The sequence below is a fragment of the Ctenopharyngodon idella genome, chromosome 24 (genome assembly GCF_019924925.1).
Source record: "Ctenopharyngodon idella isolate HZGC_01 chromosome 24, HZGC01, whole genome shotgun sequence".
In the NCBI taxonomy this organism is placed as follows: Eukaryota; Metazoa; Chordata; class Actinopteri; order Cypriniformes; family Xenocyprididae; genus Ctenopharyngodon; species Ctenopharyngodon idella.
The window spans coordinates 24,441,177-24,458,338 of record NC_067243.1 but is presented as its reverse complement, the minus strand read 5'-3'; the positions used below and the strand labels follow the sequence as shown (position 1 = coordinate 24,458,338).

The following is a 17,162-nucleotide window of genomic DNA, read 5'->3' as shown; positions in this document are numbered from 1 at the left end:
GCCCTTTAATTTCTTGTATTGTCGTAAAAATTATATTATAAACTATGTTATAAACTGTAAACTATATTATTGCACAGCTCTAATCTGCTAAATGTAGTTAAATGTACCATGACCTAGAATGAAAATGTTTGAAAAACGTGTTGTAAAAGTATTGTGCTTGCTGGAATGAGTAAAAGGTTAAACTTACTTTAATGTTAAAGAGCCAGGGTTTTATGGCATCTATCTCACTGGTTCCTTTCTTCAGGTCATACAGGACTAGATAGAGAGCCCTGGAGCTCATAAAGTGAGGGTGAAACCCACTGCATTCTTCAGCACCTGCACAATAATAGAAAGAGGAAAACCTGCAATTTCCAAATTATATTTTTCCAAAGTTGATTTGTTGCTAGCATTGTGTAGATGCTCACCAGATAACTCCCAAACATTTAGCTGCATGTTCCTTTTTTCTTTGTTCCTGATGGGCCAATTTCGGACGCTGACGCCAATGGTGTGCTGATCAGATCGCCACTGAGAGCGCTTGAGTCTCATCAGCTGCTGAATCAAAGAGCTTTTCCCGCTACACGGGCTGCCCACCACGATGAGCTTCATGCGGTAATAAGGGACAGCTTTCTTCAGACGCTGCTGCAAGAACCTGTAAGAACCACAGCGAATCAGCGATCACATTATTATTCAATATTAAAAACTCCATGAAATGGCTGGACGAGGTATTTGAAAACTGGACAATTGAAGGTAGGCAATTGAAACAGAATGGGGTGGGGGCAGGCCATATTATAAGGCTCCTCCCTTTTTTAAATAGCCAGTAATCTTTCGTTTATATCATGAACTATGATTCCTACAGCTATTTAGAGGCAGATGGTATTTGTAATTAGAGGGAGAGACATAAATACTCTAGAGAGCATACTATTTGGCAAAAAAATTAATATGCCCCTCAGTGCAAGATGAGACATCAATATGTTTTGCCCTTTTTCTCGGAAGAGAAATACTATAAAATGTCTCATCTTGTATAACTGACGTCCCATCTTGTATAACTACTAAAAGTTTATTTAATCAACTTTTAGAAGCGTATTAGTGACAAGGAACAGACAAGGACTACAATTTTGATTTCATGTTGTCTTTAAACTTTAGATTCTTAAAAAAAAATAAAAAAAATAATAAAACTGCACTTCAAAAAAAAAAAAAAAACTGAATACTGAATACGCTATAATCCAAATCCAGGGGTTTACATGCAGGGATTTAAGTAAATTCAGGAGAGGAACAATTCTCTGTTTGAAAAATAAGACCTTATTATCATCTTCCAATACTGGCCAAAAAAAAAAAATAATAATAAAATAAAATAAAATAAAAAAAATTGTAATTTTTTTTTTAAATGGCAATCATCATTACTTTAAATGGACAATGCCTAAAGGTGACATGCAGACCTGATGATGTCTTTGGTTTTGCTCCCGATGTGTTTAAGGTCCAGCTGGAGCTGCAGACCATCTAGAGGTAGATCCCATAAATGAACAAGCTTTCCCATCTCATCAGGGAAAGAGCGCAAACCTTCATTTTGACTGACATCTAGAGACGTCAGGTCCTCCAACATACCGATCTGAGGAGGGATCTAAAGCATAAAAGCACAAAACACTAACATATCATCATATATCAAAAAATATACAGTTTCAGGGACAAAGACAGGCCAAAACCGCAGTGTTCAGTTGAATCAGAGTGTGATATGAATACCTCAGTGAGTTTATTGGAGCTTAAATGAAGTTTTTCCAGTCGGGCCCACTTGTAAACCGGGCCGCTCAGGTCGAGTGCGGAGATGTGATTATGACTGAACATCAGCTCTCTCAGGTTTACACTAACCCAGAAAGCTGGACCCAGAAGAACGCTAATACTGTTATTTCTCATGTCCACCGAACGTAAACTAATCAGAAAAAGAGACCGGTGTTAAAAGAGAAAGTTATAAAACAGTATAAAAAGAACCTTCCAAGTTCAAAACAATTTAGGGTTTATTAACAGCATCTTTAACCAGAGTGCAAATTATATAATTATTAAGACTTTAAGAGGGATGACGATTGGTTGGGAATTTCTGCAAGTAATTTTGGGCCCAATTTGTTGAGACACTTTTAGAGCAAACAAAACTGTCTCATTTTAGCGTGTACAGCATAATGTTTCATAATGTAATGTAATGCGTAATGTAATGTTGGTTACACTGTCAATACAGCGTGTCATTTAATGTTTATTCTGTTAGAATGCCTTGCCACATAGATTTCCACATTATTGCAGACACAACATTTTTACAAACTTACAAAGGACAAGTTAAAATGATTTTCAATTGTAAAATTTATAAAGCACATCACAGGTGCTGTTGATAAATCTGAAGTTTTTATTGTGTTATTATTATGTTAATTTGAGAGAGAAAAATGCACTTACTATGGCAAGTTCATGATTATTTCAGGAACACTTGTAAAATTGTTCTGTGATAATTTAATGGTGGTTATTTTTGAGGGAAGGTGTGACAATGAACCTGTATGAAAACAAGAATAGAACAATTTTATCAATCTAAATTTCCATGAAACAACATTTGAAAACTATTTAACATAATGTGTAACATAATGTAATGTGACATATTTAATTTAATACAATGTGAACGAACTGGATGGTTAAAAGTAGACACTCATTTTGTAGCTGCTAGTAGTAATGCTCTAACTCTATGTGTATTATAATAATGTTAACCAGCATTAAATTACAGCTTAAACTATTAAGATTTTAGAAAGGCTGCATTATTTACACTGTAGCCTAAAACTGTTGTTATTGTTAGCTAAAACTAAAAGTATTAAAAATCATTTTCTGTTTGTCAGGATTATGCTCCGTTCAGGGTCCAAGTCTGTGTCAGTTTCATTCAGTTCACCTGATGTTCATTAATTAGCCCATTAGTTCCCTCATTTAGTCTGGTATATATACTCCCTGTTTTGTTCAGTTCTCTAGCCTGTCTCGTCTTTGTGTAGTGGATGTGTTTCCCCCGTTATTCTGCGGATTACTGAATTAAAGACTGTTCCCATGAGTTCTTCATCTTTGTGCGCTTACTTGTATACTACAACCCGTGACAGAAGATCAGACCTTAAACAGTGATTATTGTGGTGTGTTATTTTCTTTTCTTTTTTCTTTCCACCCCATCGCCATGGACCTACCAGCAGTGCAGCTACTCTACCTTGAACAGAAAGACCACTCACACTGGAAGAACACACCCAAGACTTTCTAGATCTAGACTGCTAGTAAATAATGGATCGGCTTTCACCATCAGACCCGTGGAGCCCACCAGCCCCACTCCACCTGACCCAGAGCCCAGTCAGCCATCACCCCGCCAGATGGAACGACAGCCGAGTTCCACCACAGACAAGGAGCCTTAGCCTACCGCAGAGAAAGTGCCAGTGAGCCCAACTGCGCCATGTTCCGCCCCGGAGACTGAGCTCAATGAAACGTCTGACCAGGTGCACGCAACAACACCCGTCCCCGAGCGAGTACTCATGGAATTTAAGGGCATGGATGGAAGCCTTGCCCACACCCTCACTGCTGTGAATGAGCCAAGACTGACTCTGGAAATATAATGGATAAGTTAGAGGAGGTAATACCTTTTGAATCCCCCGTTTCCACTGGTCCCACCCAGCCAAGATTTTCCTGTGTCTCAAGAGTTTCCTGTGTTTCCAAAGTGCCCACCCAGCCTTCCTCTTCCACCTCCTCTATCAAATCCAGCCGATTCATCAGCCCTTCCTCCGCTGGTTCCTGTCAGTCCCTTGGCTCATCCACAGTTGGCCCCATGCAGTGAGATGAATCCGCCATGGGTCTTCCAGTCCCCAGCTTTGCCTTGTTGTGAGGATGCCGTGTCTTCATCTCCAGCCACCAAGCCCCGGACTCGACCTCTGTCCTCTGACCCATTGGCTGCGCCTTGGCTTAAAGGTCCCTCAGCTCCACCATGGCCGTCATCCCACCAGCTTCACCAGGCTCCCTCATCCCCCCGTCTTCACCTTGGTCAGACGTCATCATGGTGCCACTACGGGATTTCTGGCTTCCAGTTACATCTCTGCCCTCTCCGCTTTTTCTCCACCGTTGTCCTCGGTCTCATGAGCCATCTCAACCTTGGTCCTCCAGACCTGCAGTGTCACCCTGGCTCTGTGTCTCCTTGGCTCCGTCTGGGTCTCCACAGCAACCGGCTCCTTCGCAGGAGATTGCATCTCTGGTTCCATCGCCCAAGTCTCCACCATGGCTCCTCCCTCCAACGACTCCCCCTGAACATCATGCTGGCTATGTTCTGGGTCATCATTGGGTCCCTTCTGCTCCTGACTTCTCCCTTGCTCCTCCCTCCCTCCACTGTTTTGTTTGTCCCTAACTGTGTTTGTTCATGTCCACTTCCACATCCTCCTCCAGAGCCCCTGCCTCACGCCGTACTGAGAAGGGATCCTCAGTTGGACCTTGTATGGCACGAGGGCAGGACTAGCAAAATAATTGCAAATTACTCTCTGTATAGAGGCAAAATCCACAGGATGATGGAAGTGGAGGTGGGTCCTCCAGACTGGGGTGTCTAACGAGTCATTTTCTTTAAATCCAAAAAACTCCCATACTGGCGAAGTGTGGAGTAGACACTTGCCTCTGTCTTATGGGATGACATGATTTTGCACGGCAGTAGTAGCTGCGCGCTGCACCTTCTGCTTTGTGACAGATGGCAGCGTTGAGGTGCAATACAGCCACCTATTTTGGGATGTCAACCAGGTATTGGTGCTGGATTATTTATGTGCCATATTATCATATGTGTACTATTCATTTTAAATACTGTGGTTATCGCCAATACCGGTATATTGTCACAGCCTTAATTAACACGATATTGATATTTCATGTTTTGAATATCACGGTTATCATCAATACCAGTATATTGCAACACCCCTAACTTGGCAATTACTGAAATAAATAAGTTTAAGTTGAAGTAGTAAAATTAAACTAAAAATAAAAATGTATTAAATCTAATAAACTAATACTAATAAATACTAAACTAACAGAACTAATAACTAAAAAAATGACAAATGATAAAACAAATTAAAAAAGACGACTGAAAATACAAAAATTAAGCTGATTCAAAATATTAATAAATACTATAATAGCATATAAATAATAATAATATAACACTGGTATAAAACAATTATTAATAGATATTTGCCTATTGACTAACATTAACCAATAGCTCACGCAGCATAGGTTACGTCAGCTAAAAAGGAATGTTGTTTCAAAGTTGTTTCAAGTTCATGTTTGGTTTAAAGAGTTGGGCAGACTCACTGATTTGGTTAGCTGAAGCGATGAAAGTTTCCATCTTGAGACATTCAGTGAGGAAGTTGTCTGAAACCATTTTAACCTGATTCTTACTGACATCTAAAACTTTTAATTCAGCTAGACATAGAGGGAGAGACAGTTCTGATATCTGATTTCTGAAAAAAAAAAAAAAAACAAATAAAATAAGATTTTCTGTTGATTTGTGCATACAATCTTTTTTTCAATTATGTATATCACATATACAAATTAAAGAAATCACCCCAGCCCTCTAGAAAAAACTATTATCATATAATATACCCCTCCAACGAGAGCTCCTCCAGTTTGTCCATGGCCTGACCCAGCTGGAAGGGGAAGATGGTGATCTGGTTGAAGGAGAGGTTGAGTTGGCGTAAGGTTGGACTGCGTACATTTGGGTCCAGCAGCAGAAGTGGACCAATGCAGTTGCGTGACACATTGAGCACGCTCAGTGCAGGTAAACCCAGGAGTTCTCCTGGAAGTGACTGCAATTGGTTACCTTGGAGATCTAGACGGGTTAGATTTCTTAAACTCTAAGGAGAAAAAAAAAAAAAAAAATTAATTTTTTGTATAGATATTCTTGTTATTACGCAATTTATACAATTATAATTATTACAACTGAGCCACTGTTATGCTAGTAGAAAATGTAATTACTGTAGTTACAGTTAATAACAGTTAATAACAGTTAATAATAAGTATAATATATATATATATATATATATATATATATATAAAAACTGTACCTGTATCTGTTAGATTGCACTTTCATGACTATGTTTCTGAACACACTTAAGTACACTATTAAAAAGTGCTAAAAAAAAAGTCAAATTAAAAGCTTTTGTCAGGATTATGTTCTAGTCTGTTTAGTTTTCTGTATGTTTCATTTTCATTCTGTTTCCTGTTCTGCTTTGCCAGAGTTCTGTTTGCTACTTCCCTTAGTTGCTGATTACGTTCACCTGTTGTTCATTTGGTTACCTCATTTCTCCCTGTGCATTTAAGCCCTTAGTTTCCTCAGTTCATTCTTCCATGTTGTTTCAGTTCACGTGGTTGTGTATTATATTGTTCCTGGTGTTCTTCTACGTGTTCCCTTTGTGGATTTGTTAAGACTGTTTATTTGAACCTCCATCTTTCTGTGCTCATTACTACAGCCACTTTTGACAGCTTTACTGTAAAATACATTTTAAATCATTACATTTTAATCATTTTTTTGTGCTTCACATTTATTTTGATGTAACTGACTGACAAACTAAAGCACAAACTTATTTATAATTTCAACTGTAGTGTTATTTGATACGGAAGCCCTGAACCGCATGGTGAAAAAAAAAAAAAAACTTGGTGGGGAGAAAAAAAAAAACTTATCTCGTTATTTCAAGATATTAAGTCGTTATTTCAAGATATTAAGTCGTTATAACGACATAATATCTCGTTATTTCAAGATATTAAGTCGTTATTTCAACATAATAAGTCGTTATAACGACATAATATCTCGTTATTTCAAGATATTAAGTCGTTATAACGACATAATATCTCGTTATTTCAAGATATTAAGTCGTTATTTCAACATAAGTCGTTATAACGACATAATATCTCGTTATTTCAAGATATTAAGTCGTTATAACGACATAATATCTCGTTATTTCAAGATATTAAGTCGTTATTACGACATAATATCTCGTTATTTCAACATAATAAGTCGTTATAACGACATAATATCTCGTTATTTCAAGATATTAAGTTATTTCAACATAATAACTCTTTATTGTCTATCAAGTATGATAAAGCAGGATAGCATGTCAATGTCTTCAGTGGCGCAACGCTAATCTATTGGATCGCAATTCAAGCTTTTACTGCGATCGCCTCGGTTTCGAATCCGCCTTTTGCCGAGTTCGCTCTTCTCTAGTTACACTTCACATATCAAAAAAGGCATTTATTTTCAATTAAAAGGAAAACAATGTTCTAAAAGTGCAAATAACCTGCCTAACGAGTGTTTAATAACATTAAAAGTATTTATTGGGCAGCGTTAGCAGCATGTTCTCTTTCGATATTACCCACTAGAGGGCAGAATAAGACAGGGAATCAATTAAAGAACGCAATAGTTATGTTGACCTACTGTTGTTACAAGTTGGTGCTGCAAAATCCCAGAGGGTTATCATTGGAATTTGCATTCATCCCAGGCTAACATTGAGGTTAAATTTATTAGCCCATAGTAAATAAAACAATTTACAGTGCAAATAGATGTATATCAGGGGTGTCAAACTTACGGCCCGGTGTCCAATCTGATTTGAACTATAATAAAACATAGAGATGCACTAGTCCAGGGGCCAAAAACGTTTTTATTCCGGGCTTGCAAACAAACTGCTTTGTAATAATTTCCCAAAATTTCATCTGTGTATTTACGAAGTATGTAAACGGGACTTTAACACGCTGAATACGGACACAAAGAGAACAGACCCGCCAGCAGAGGAAATACTGTACCATGCACAAGCTCACTGTTCGCGAAAAATAGGGAGAATAATATAAATATTACAGTGGGATTGATATGAATGTATCTCTGGAAGGAACTGTATTGATAAAACTTTCGATGGCTTTTCCTCTTATCTCCATATAAAGTAGTAGTATTAGCCTATATTTATCGAAAAGCGCTGCTGTGTGTATAGCGGTAACCATGGAAACGCTATATCACTGCTGTTCCATTTTCATTCAGTCCGTCTGCTGATTTTGTTTTAGCATAATTTCACAAAGCTAAAGTCAGACCAGACCTAGTTTTTGCTGTTAATCTTGAAATTATTCAGTAATTTAAATTAAAAACAACTGCTCATGCTCATGTGCATAACATCGTTGTTGGGATTATGATAAAAATGCCTCTAATATCTAAATGCCAGTGTTTGCCTCTAATATCAAAGAGCTATACATATTTGTTTAAGGCCAGATTGGCCTGTGAAAAAAATAAACAAAAAATAAATTTGCTTTAAAAAAATCTGCAACCAGTATCAGAATCAGACGATTTGCTTCTTATAAAAATTGAAATTGGCCATGAAAAATCAAAATAAAAAATGCTAATAAAAAATATTAAATAAAAAAATCATTTAAATCATTTAAAAAAAAACAGTCAGCGCACTAAGGTTATTATAAGAAGAAGCTAATTCGGCCCGCATATGGTTAATTTATTTCCAGTCCGGCCCTCAAACTAAAATGAGTTTGACACCCCTACTGTAGATGCTATTTACATTAAGTGAAAATACCGATACATCCTATTTATACTAAGTGACAATAGCAACATTTTTACGATATGCTATTTATACTAGATGAAAATAGCGATATATTGACACCATGTAAAAGTAGCCTATCAGTTCTTTGCAAGATATGTAAATAGTATTTAGATGCTGTAGGCTACATTGTATTGGCAGATATTATTTGTACCCCAGTATTTTTGTACAGGATGCAATAATATCATAGAGTGTGATTATATTGATTAAAATTATTAAATGGATGCTGCCTTATTGGGAGAATAAAACCCCTCCACTACTCAATGAACACTTTTAAAGTTATTAAACTCTTGTTCACATTTTATTTCCACTTTTTGAACATGATTTTTATTTTATTGAAAATGTATATGATGAGAAAATAGGAGTGAGCTCTATTATTGGGTGAGCTCGGCAAAATGCTGATTCGACCCCGCAGCGATCGCTGTAAAAGCCAAAATCTGAAACCCTACATGCTATTGTTGCGCCACTGAATACATTGAATTACATCTGTCCCTTTTTAAACTTGAGTGGCCCATCCAGACATTGGAGCTAAAGAGTGTTTGTCAACAAGGGACGCTATTTGCACTTATTGTAAACAGACACTCCGTTATAGGCTTCTGAAAAGTTAACAGATAAGCAAAACTATGAAGCTGGCTGAAAGAGCAATACTGGCAATTAGCACAAAACTCTATAGCTAGCCTATGTAATTGCTAAATAAATTAATTATTAGGCCACGTATTAGAAGTATGGATTAGTAGAAAAGTATGAATTAGTAGAATATCCAGTGTTATGAAAACTACATAGAATAAACGCCTATAGAGTATTTATGAGAATTTATGGGCTACACAAATTTAACCTCAATAAAGGTTAGCCTGGGATGAATGCAAATTCCAATGATAACCCTCTGGGATTTTGCAGCACCAACTTGTAACAACAGTAGGTCAACATAACTATTGCGTTCTTTAATTGATTCCCTGTCTTATTCTGCCCTCTAGTGGGTAATATCGAAAGAGAACATGCTGCCAACGCTGCCCAATAAATACTTTTAATGTTATTAAACACTCGTTAGGCAGGTTATTTGCACTTTTAGAACATTGTTTTCCTTTTAATTGAAAATAAATGCCTTTTTTGATATGTGAAGTGTAACTAGAGAAGAGCGAACTCGGCAAAAGGCGGATTCGAAACCGAGGCGATCGCAGTAAAAGCTTGAATTGCGATCCAATAGATTAGCGTTGCGCCTCTGAAGACATTGACATGCTATCCTGCTTTATCATACTTGATAGACAATAAAGAGTTATTATGTTGAAATAACGACTTAACATCTTGAAATAACGAGATATTATGTCGTTATAACGACTTATTATGTTGAAATAACGAGATATTATGTCGTAATAACGACTTAATATCTTGAAATAACGAGATATTATGTCGTAATAACGACTTAATATCTTGAAATAACGAGATATTATGTCGTTATAACGACTTAATATCTTGAAATAACGAGATAAGTTTTTTTTTTTTTTTTTCTCCCCACCAAGTTTTTTTTTTTTTTTTCACCATGCGGTTCAGGGCTTCCGTAATTTGATTATGTTTCAAGTTAATATACTTTGAATGTACTAAACTGCAATGTCATTAAAAATGTGTAATTAAAAATATAATTAAATACATGATGTACAAATTTCAGTACAAATAACAGTACAAATATATATATATTCGGCAGTACACTTTAACCTTATTACAAAGACTACTTAAGTGGGTCAAAAAGCACTCAAGTTCAGCTAATTGCATTTAATATATATTTAAACTACAATCAGTGTTATTGTAGTATCAGTTTTATATATTTCTAGTTTTGAGATCTAGTTTTATATATTTTTTTTTTTCCGTTTTCATTGTAATTTTTTTGCTTAACTGAGACTTGGCAGTATAAAGATGATTTTGTGCATCTTAATCAGTCTACACCTCCGGGATATGTTTACACCTGCAAGCCCCGCGCGTCAGGTCGCGGTGGAGGTCTTGCAGTCCTATACAACGAGAAGTGGAAAGTGTTGCATGTAACTGTTCCTGAATTCACTTCATTTGAGTCCATTGTTTTACAGATTAATTGCCCAGTTCTAACTGTTCTTGTTGATGTTTATCGTCCACCTAAGGCCAACGCTGACTTTTTAAAAGACTTTTTAACTTTTATCAGTTCTTTGTCTCCTAATGTGATTGTGGTTGGTGATTTTAATATACACGTCGACAATGAAAGTAGTACTTACACAAAGGATTTTTTATCCTGTCTTGATAGTTTTGGCATACAACAATTTATAAATTGTTCTACTCATTCGAAAGGCCATACACTTGATCTTGTCTGTTGCTCTGGCATTACTCCTAATAGCTGCACGGCTTCTGACTTAACCTTTTCTGACCATCTGTTGGTATCCTTTAAAGCTTGTTTAACATTATTCAAGAGTAATCAAAGTCGTACTATCTCATTTCGTAATATTAAGAACACTGATATATTGGCATTTACTGAAGGACTAGCTACCCTCTCCAATAAAAACAATCTAACAACTTTGGATGAACTGGTATGCCATTATAATGATGTGCTTCAATCACTTCTTGACATCTACGCACCATTAAAATCCAGGACTGTTTCATTTGTTAATTCTGCCCCTTGGTTCACCCCTGATTTGCATAGGCTGAAAGCTCAAGGTCGCCTGTATGTCTGGAGCGTCTGTATGTTAGAACCAGACTCGTTGTCCACAAACAGATGTACTCTGAGCATATGAAAAACTACAAAACTGCTATCTCTACAGCTAAATCTGATTATTATTCACAGGTAATCATGTCTAGTGAAAGGAATGCAAGAACCCTTTTTCTGTTATAAAAGATATTTCAAAGCCTCCTGATTCTATACCATCATATTTGCACTCAGTTGATTTATGTGATGCTTTTTTGACCTTTTTTAATGCAAAAATAGAAAATATTCACCAGTCTTTGTTAGTTACAGATTTAGCCTGTTCTTCATTTTGTTTCTGTCTTACACAGTCACTTAACTCTACTCTCTCTACCTTTAAACTTCCAACAGTAGATGAAATAACTTCAGTTATTTGGAAATCTAAACCAACTACTTGTCAGTTAAACCCTCTTCCAACTCAATTAGTTAAAGCCTGTTCTTTTGCCTTTTATTACTGAGATCATTCAATCTTCTCTCATTTCTGGCACTGTTCCTTATTTATTTAAAACTGCAATACTATCTCCAGTACTCAAGAAGCCAGGTGCAGATCCAAATAATTTTGATAATTTCCATCCAATCTCTAATTTGACATTTCTATCAAAAATTCTGGAAAAATTTGTTGCAGCAGTGAACAACCTTTACAAACAATTTCAATCAAGTTTTCGTTCCTATCATAGTACCGAGACTGCCCTTGTCAAGATTTCTAATGACTTATTAGTAGCAGCTGACTCAGGACTCTATATTAATTCTTCTTGATTTAACTTCAGCGTTCAACACTATTTCTCATGAAATCATTTTAGACAGACTGCAGTCCATTGGAATTGTTGGTACTCCTCTGGCGTGGTTCACATCATATCTCTCCGGCCATACTCAATTTGTTCAATTAGGCCAGTTCAAATCTAAATCAACAAATATTACTACAGGTGTCTCACAGGGATCAGTTCTGGGTCCTTTATTTTCTATTATTTATTTATTGCCACTTGGAACCATTTTTAGGAAATATGGTATCCATTTTCACTGTTATGCAGACGACACCCAGCTTTATTTACCTTCAAAACCCACTTCTGAACTTCCTCCATCCTCTCTTTCTAACTGTTTGTCTGAAGTTAAAGCTTGGTTTTCAAGTAATTTTCTTAAGCTTAACAGTAGTAAGACAGAGATACTTCTTGTAGGTACAAAAAATAATGCGTCTAAGTCCAGTGGTTTCTCTATGTGCATTGATGGTTTTACAATTGCTCCTTCAACGCAGGTTAAAAGCTTGGGGGTTATCCTTGACAGTACTCTGTCTTTTGAAATGCACATTAACAAGATTACTCAGACAGCTTACTATCCCATCCGTAACATTACTCACCCCCGCCCTGCCCTCTCAACAAGGAGCACTGCTACTTTGGTTCATGCGCTTGTTACCTCACGTACTGACTACTGCAATGCTCTTTTCTTTGGACTTCCCCTCAAACTCTTACACAAATTACAGTTAGTGCAGAACTCAGCTGCTCGAATAATCACTAGAACTCCTAAGATGGATCACATATGTCCTGTTCTTCAACAACTTCACTGGCTTCCTGTTGCACTGCGTATTGAATTAAAAATTTTGCTTCTTGTTTACAAAGCACTGCATAACCTGGCTCCTTCATACCTATCAGACCTACTTTCAACTTATACTCCCTCTCGAACTCTTAGATCATCATCTACATTCTCCTTAGTTCTTCCTCGCATGTGTTTGGCTTCTATGGGATCTCAAGCTTTTTAAGATAAGTTATGCTGCTCCTTATCTGTGGAACTTGCTTCCAAAGGACATTCGCAATAGTGACTCTCTCTCTACTTTTAAATCTCGTTTGAAAACACATCTTTTTAGGCAGGCATACAGGTGACATTTTATGTTTTTTTTTTTTATTTAATTATTTTATTTTTTTTAAATTTTACTGATACATTTTATATAACTGCAAGTGTCCAAAAACATTACATTCAGTTCGCGCTTTCAAATATTCTTTTAAAAAATATAATTTCCATAATAAGTACTCTTTTTAAAAGTATGCTAAAGTGTACTTTTTTCACAAAAAAATAATTTAATTTATGTTCTGATTCAGTTCATAGTACTACAATCGATAGTAACTAAAATGTTCACAGAAGCATTGTGAATACATTGTAGAAAATTACAGAATGGGTTTCGAACTCTGTTTCATGTTGACTTTAACAACACACTGCTTTAATAATACTGTCAAAATATTTCCACACACCTGACAGAGAACACTGGGAAACTCTGATAGACTGTTGCTGCTCAAATCAAGCCGAAGAAGGTTTTTAATCTGTTGCTTGAGAGAGCTCACATCCATCAAACAGGACAGATTGCTCAGCTCATTCCCCGATAGGTCAAGCAGACGGATGGGGTCTTTGTCTATGGCCAGAGGAAGAGCACCAGGAGTCAAGCTTTCACTGAAACCCTGCCCTGTAGAGTTCACACAATAGAAGATGCATTGATTAGGTGAAATTTTTAGGACTTGTTCACATGTCTGACAGCTTGTTAGACAGTATGTACCTCTGGTGTTGTGAGAGTTAAACTGCTTATGCAGAGGGATGCTTGCATCCGTCTCACAATGGCTTCCCTGTACAAAGACATTAAGTCAGTGACCCTCATTGTTAAAATCCAAGCCTACAGCCCACAAAAAGTGCATCCGTTTGATGTGGTACCTCTGAATTGGCACGTCTACGTCGACTGTGTCTCCAAGCAGGTTTCCTGCCCACTTCTGGTGAATCGTTGAAAAGTAATAATCCATGTGGAGGTCCGTCACTCCCTATCAATGGAACAGCACATTTATTCTTTCAGATAAATAATATTATAATATTGTGAGTGTGATTTTCTTGCTGTGAGTCATTTAATATCATTAAATTAATAACAGTATATGCAGATTGATTAATCAACTTCATTGCAATAAATAATTTGTCAATATTGATTCTGAATAATTCAATAATTATTAATACATCCAAACCTTTTCAGCATATCATGAGGTTGAAAAGGCAATGCAAAAAAATGACGCACATCCAATGAAATTACTTTTGTGTTTCCATGAGACTCATCTTACCGTCACTCTCCAAGTCATCAAACACGAACACCAAACTTTCATCTAAGGAAATGTGTGAGTCATCACTTTCCTCATCCGTAAAATATCCTGATGTGCTGACATCACTCTGTAATCTACTCTCAACTCTCAAAAACCCTTTCCTCCTCTGGAGTGACAAGATCTGTCTGGCCAAACGCTGACCTTTACCTTAAGAGACACAAGGAACAGATTACCAACAACAGTCAGGCTAGTTATAGTTATGTAGAATTAAATTTCCCACATACTTATAATATAAAGTGAAGACAAACTGATTCTCTAGAAGCCACAAGTCAAGTGACAAGTGATTTCAACTGGCAATTTTCAAATTGGCAAATTTTATTGCATTCCTTGAACTGGCACTTTCTGTGAATGGTGTAAAAACTGGTGTTCCATTATTAATTAAAAATAATAATAAAGATGAGCTTAATTTTATTGAATGTGCACTTGTGGTGTACCCTTAAATCTTGAAAGTATATATTTAAAAAAAAAAAAAAATGTACTTGTGGATAATATAAAATGAGTGAAGTAAAAGTTCACTTATGTATGTCAAATATATGCCAAACTTCAAACAACATTAGGCATTGCCAGATCATGTGAACAGACTCACTGTTCTTGTGGCTGGTCGGAGATTGAGTCCTGCACTCAGAGAGCAGTGCACTGAGCCATGTTGCCTTCATTTGTCCAAGGCGGAAGCTTCCAAGGCACAGGGCGTTGTTAGTGTGGTCCAGGCCCAGGCGGCCAAGTAGGAGGGTGACCGCAGGGTCGTCACCCCTCCTGACACACACGGTCAGAGCTCCACGTAACTGCTGCTCATGAACACCTGCAGAAACTAGCAGCTCCAGCAAGGCCATAGGAGCCCCCCGATCACAAACCTGCACAAACAAAGCAACATGTTCTTCATTGCTAAGAAGCTTTCTTGAATAAAGGTAGTGGAATAAATGCTGCAATGCACACTGGTTGTGGTTGAGGAGAGACCCCCTGATATGACTCTAAAGCGTTTTTTGTGTACTGTAGTACATAGTAAAGCGCTATATAAATGCTTCATTCATTCATTCATTCATAAAACAGTTTGCACCCTCTCTCTCATTAGAATTAAACAGGCTGTTGCCATATTGCTATATGTAAATGACCACTGTTATGATTGGCAAATGTGAAAAGAGTAAAAACATAAAAACCCCCTTTAAAACGACAGAATGAGTAAACTATGAATTTTCATTGTTGGAAAGATTCCTTTAAGGTTCATATATCAGACCTGATATATTAGCGAATCGCTCTTTGTTTTCTTGTTAATGTCAGCGCCCAGCTTAATGAGACATTCTGCCATGTCCACATCCCTGTCCTCACACGCTCTCTCCAGCAGCATGTACATGATCTCAGTGTCCGCCACCATCTTAGACAGGCACAGGCAACTCATTCCCTGCAACTGAAGCCAAACAAAAGTGGGATTTATCAGGGGATCTTGCTTTTCTTTGATTTGTTTGAGTCTGAGACCTTTCGGTTTCATTTTCTTACTGGATCTCGGCGCTGCTCTGCTGTCTTCTCCCGCAGGATCTGAAAGATCTCTTTCTCAAATGCTTCTTTCTGCAACCATGCTGTGGCACTTGAGCAGGTGTCCAACAACTTCCACACCACCTGAAATCCCTAATGACCAAAAACACACACTTTAGGAACAACAACAAAACAAATAAAACAAACAAACCAACAACAAACCTTTTGATTTTGAACTGATAATAACTGTAGTGAACTACCTTTAGAACCATGACTGTGTCTTCTTTGTGTTGCCGTACAGAGCTGACCAAAACAGAGGCCAGTACAGGCACCATTGAACGGGACAGTTTCTTCTTAGAGATGAGGTGAAACAGAAGACTAAGAGCCCAGTAGTGAATATCTACAAATGGTGACGAGTTTCGATTATCATACAGTTGTGCTCATGTTTACATACCCTACACAGACTCTATAAAATATGTGTGGCTGGGATTAAAAGCAGAGGCTTGTGATCTCCAGGCATGGAGAAGTGATTAGACTCACCACGTTCCTGTGGAAACATCTGCAGTGTATGAAGAATCGTGTCTATCGCCCCCTGCTGGCACATGAGGTCAACAGCTCCAGAACAGTCGGCTAGCGCTGAGAGTACGCCAAGTCCACACTCTTGAATCTCCTTACTACTGATAAACTAAACCACAAACACACACACTCATCAATGAAACACTTCAGACATTTACTTAAAGGGTTAGTTCACCCAAAAATGAAAATAATGTCATTTATTACTCACCCTTATGTCGTTCTACACCCGTAAGGCCTTCATTCATCTTCGGAACACAAATTAAGATATGTTTGATTAAATCCGATGGCTCAGTGAGACCTACATTCAAAGCAATGACCTCTCTCAAGATCCATAAAGGTACTAAAAACATATTTAAAACAGTTCATGCGAGTTCAGTAGTTCTACCTTAATATTATAAAGTGACGAGAATACTTTTTGTGCGCCAAAAAAACAAAACAACGACTTTTCAACAATATAGTAATGGGCCGATTTCAAAACACTGCTTCGGAGCTTTGCGAATCGAATCAATGACTCGAATCTCCTATCAAACGGCTAAACTGCTGAAACCACTTGACTTTGGCATTCCGAGTCACTGATTCGATTCGCAAAGCTCCGAAGCAGTGTTTTGAAATCGGCCCATCACTATATTGTTGAAAAGGCATTATTTTGTTTTTTTGCCGCACAAAAATATTCTCGTCACTTTATAATATTAAGGTAGAACTACTGAACTCGCATGAACTGTT

General features: G+C 37.3%; 1 protein-coding gene across 3 annotated transcripts in view; it reads right to left on the bottom strand.

The window, feature by feature from the left end:
* lrrk2 (leucine-rich repeat kinase 2) overlaps window positions 1-17,162 on the bottom strand; it is a 49,852-nt gene that overhangs the window by 19,186 nt on the left and 13,504 nt on the right. For all 3 annotated transcript variants that reach the window (XR_007928348.1, XM_051884536.1, XM_051884537.1), the window contains 16 exons: window positions 16,404-16,548; window positions 16,124-16,263; window positions 15,888-16,016; window positions 15,628-15,798; window positions 14,983-15,247; window positions 14,358-14,543; window positions 13,966-14,069; window positions 13,814-13,880; window positions 13,515-13,723; window positions 5,596-5,846; window positions 5,305-5,453; window positions 2,413-2,506; window positions 1,717-1,903; window positions 1,416-1,597; window positions 405-628; window positions 188-315 (listed from right to left, as the gene is read on the bottom strand). Coding sequence is in view for 2 of the 3 variants with exons in the window: in XM_051884536.1 (XP_051740496.1) it covers window positions 188-315; window positions 405-628; window positions 1,416-1,597; window positions 1,717-1,903; window positions 2,413-2,506; window positions 5,305-5,453; window positions 5,596-5,846; window positions 13,515-13,723; window positions 13,814-13,880; window positions 13,966-14,069; window positions 14,358-14,543; window positions 14,983-15,247; window positions 15,628-15,798; window positions 15,888-16,016; window positions 16,124-16,263; window positions 16,404-16,548 (2,631 nt within the window). In the remaining variant the exon portion in view is untranslated. The remainder of the gene's footprint in view (window positions 1-187; window positions 316-404; window positions 629-1,415; window positions 1,598-1,716; window positions 1,904-2,412; window positions 2,507-5,304; window positions 5,454-5,595; window positions 5,847-13,514; window positions 13,724-13,813; window positions 13,881-13,965; window positions 14,070-14,357; window positions 14,544-14,982; window positions 15,248-15,627; window positions 15,799-15,887; window positions 16,017-16,123; window positions 16,264-16,403; window positions 16,549-17,162) is intronic.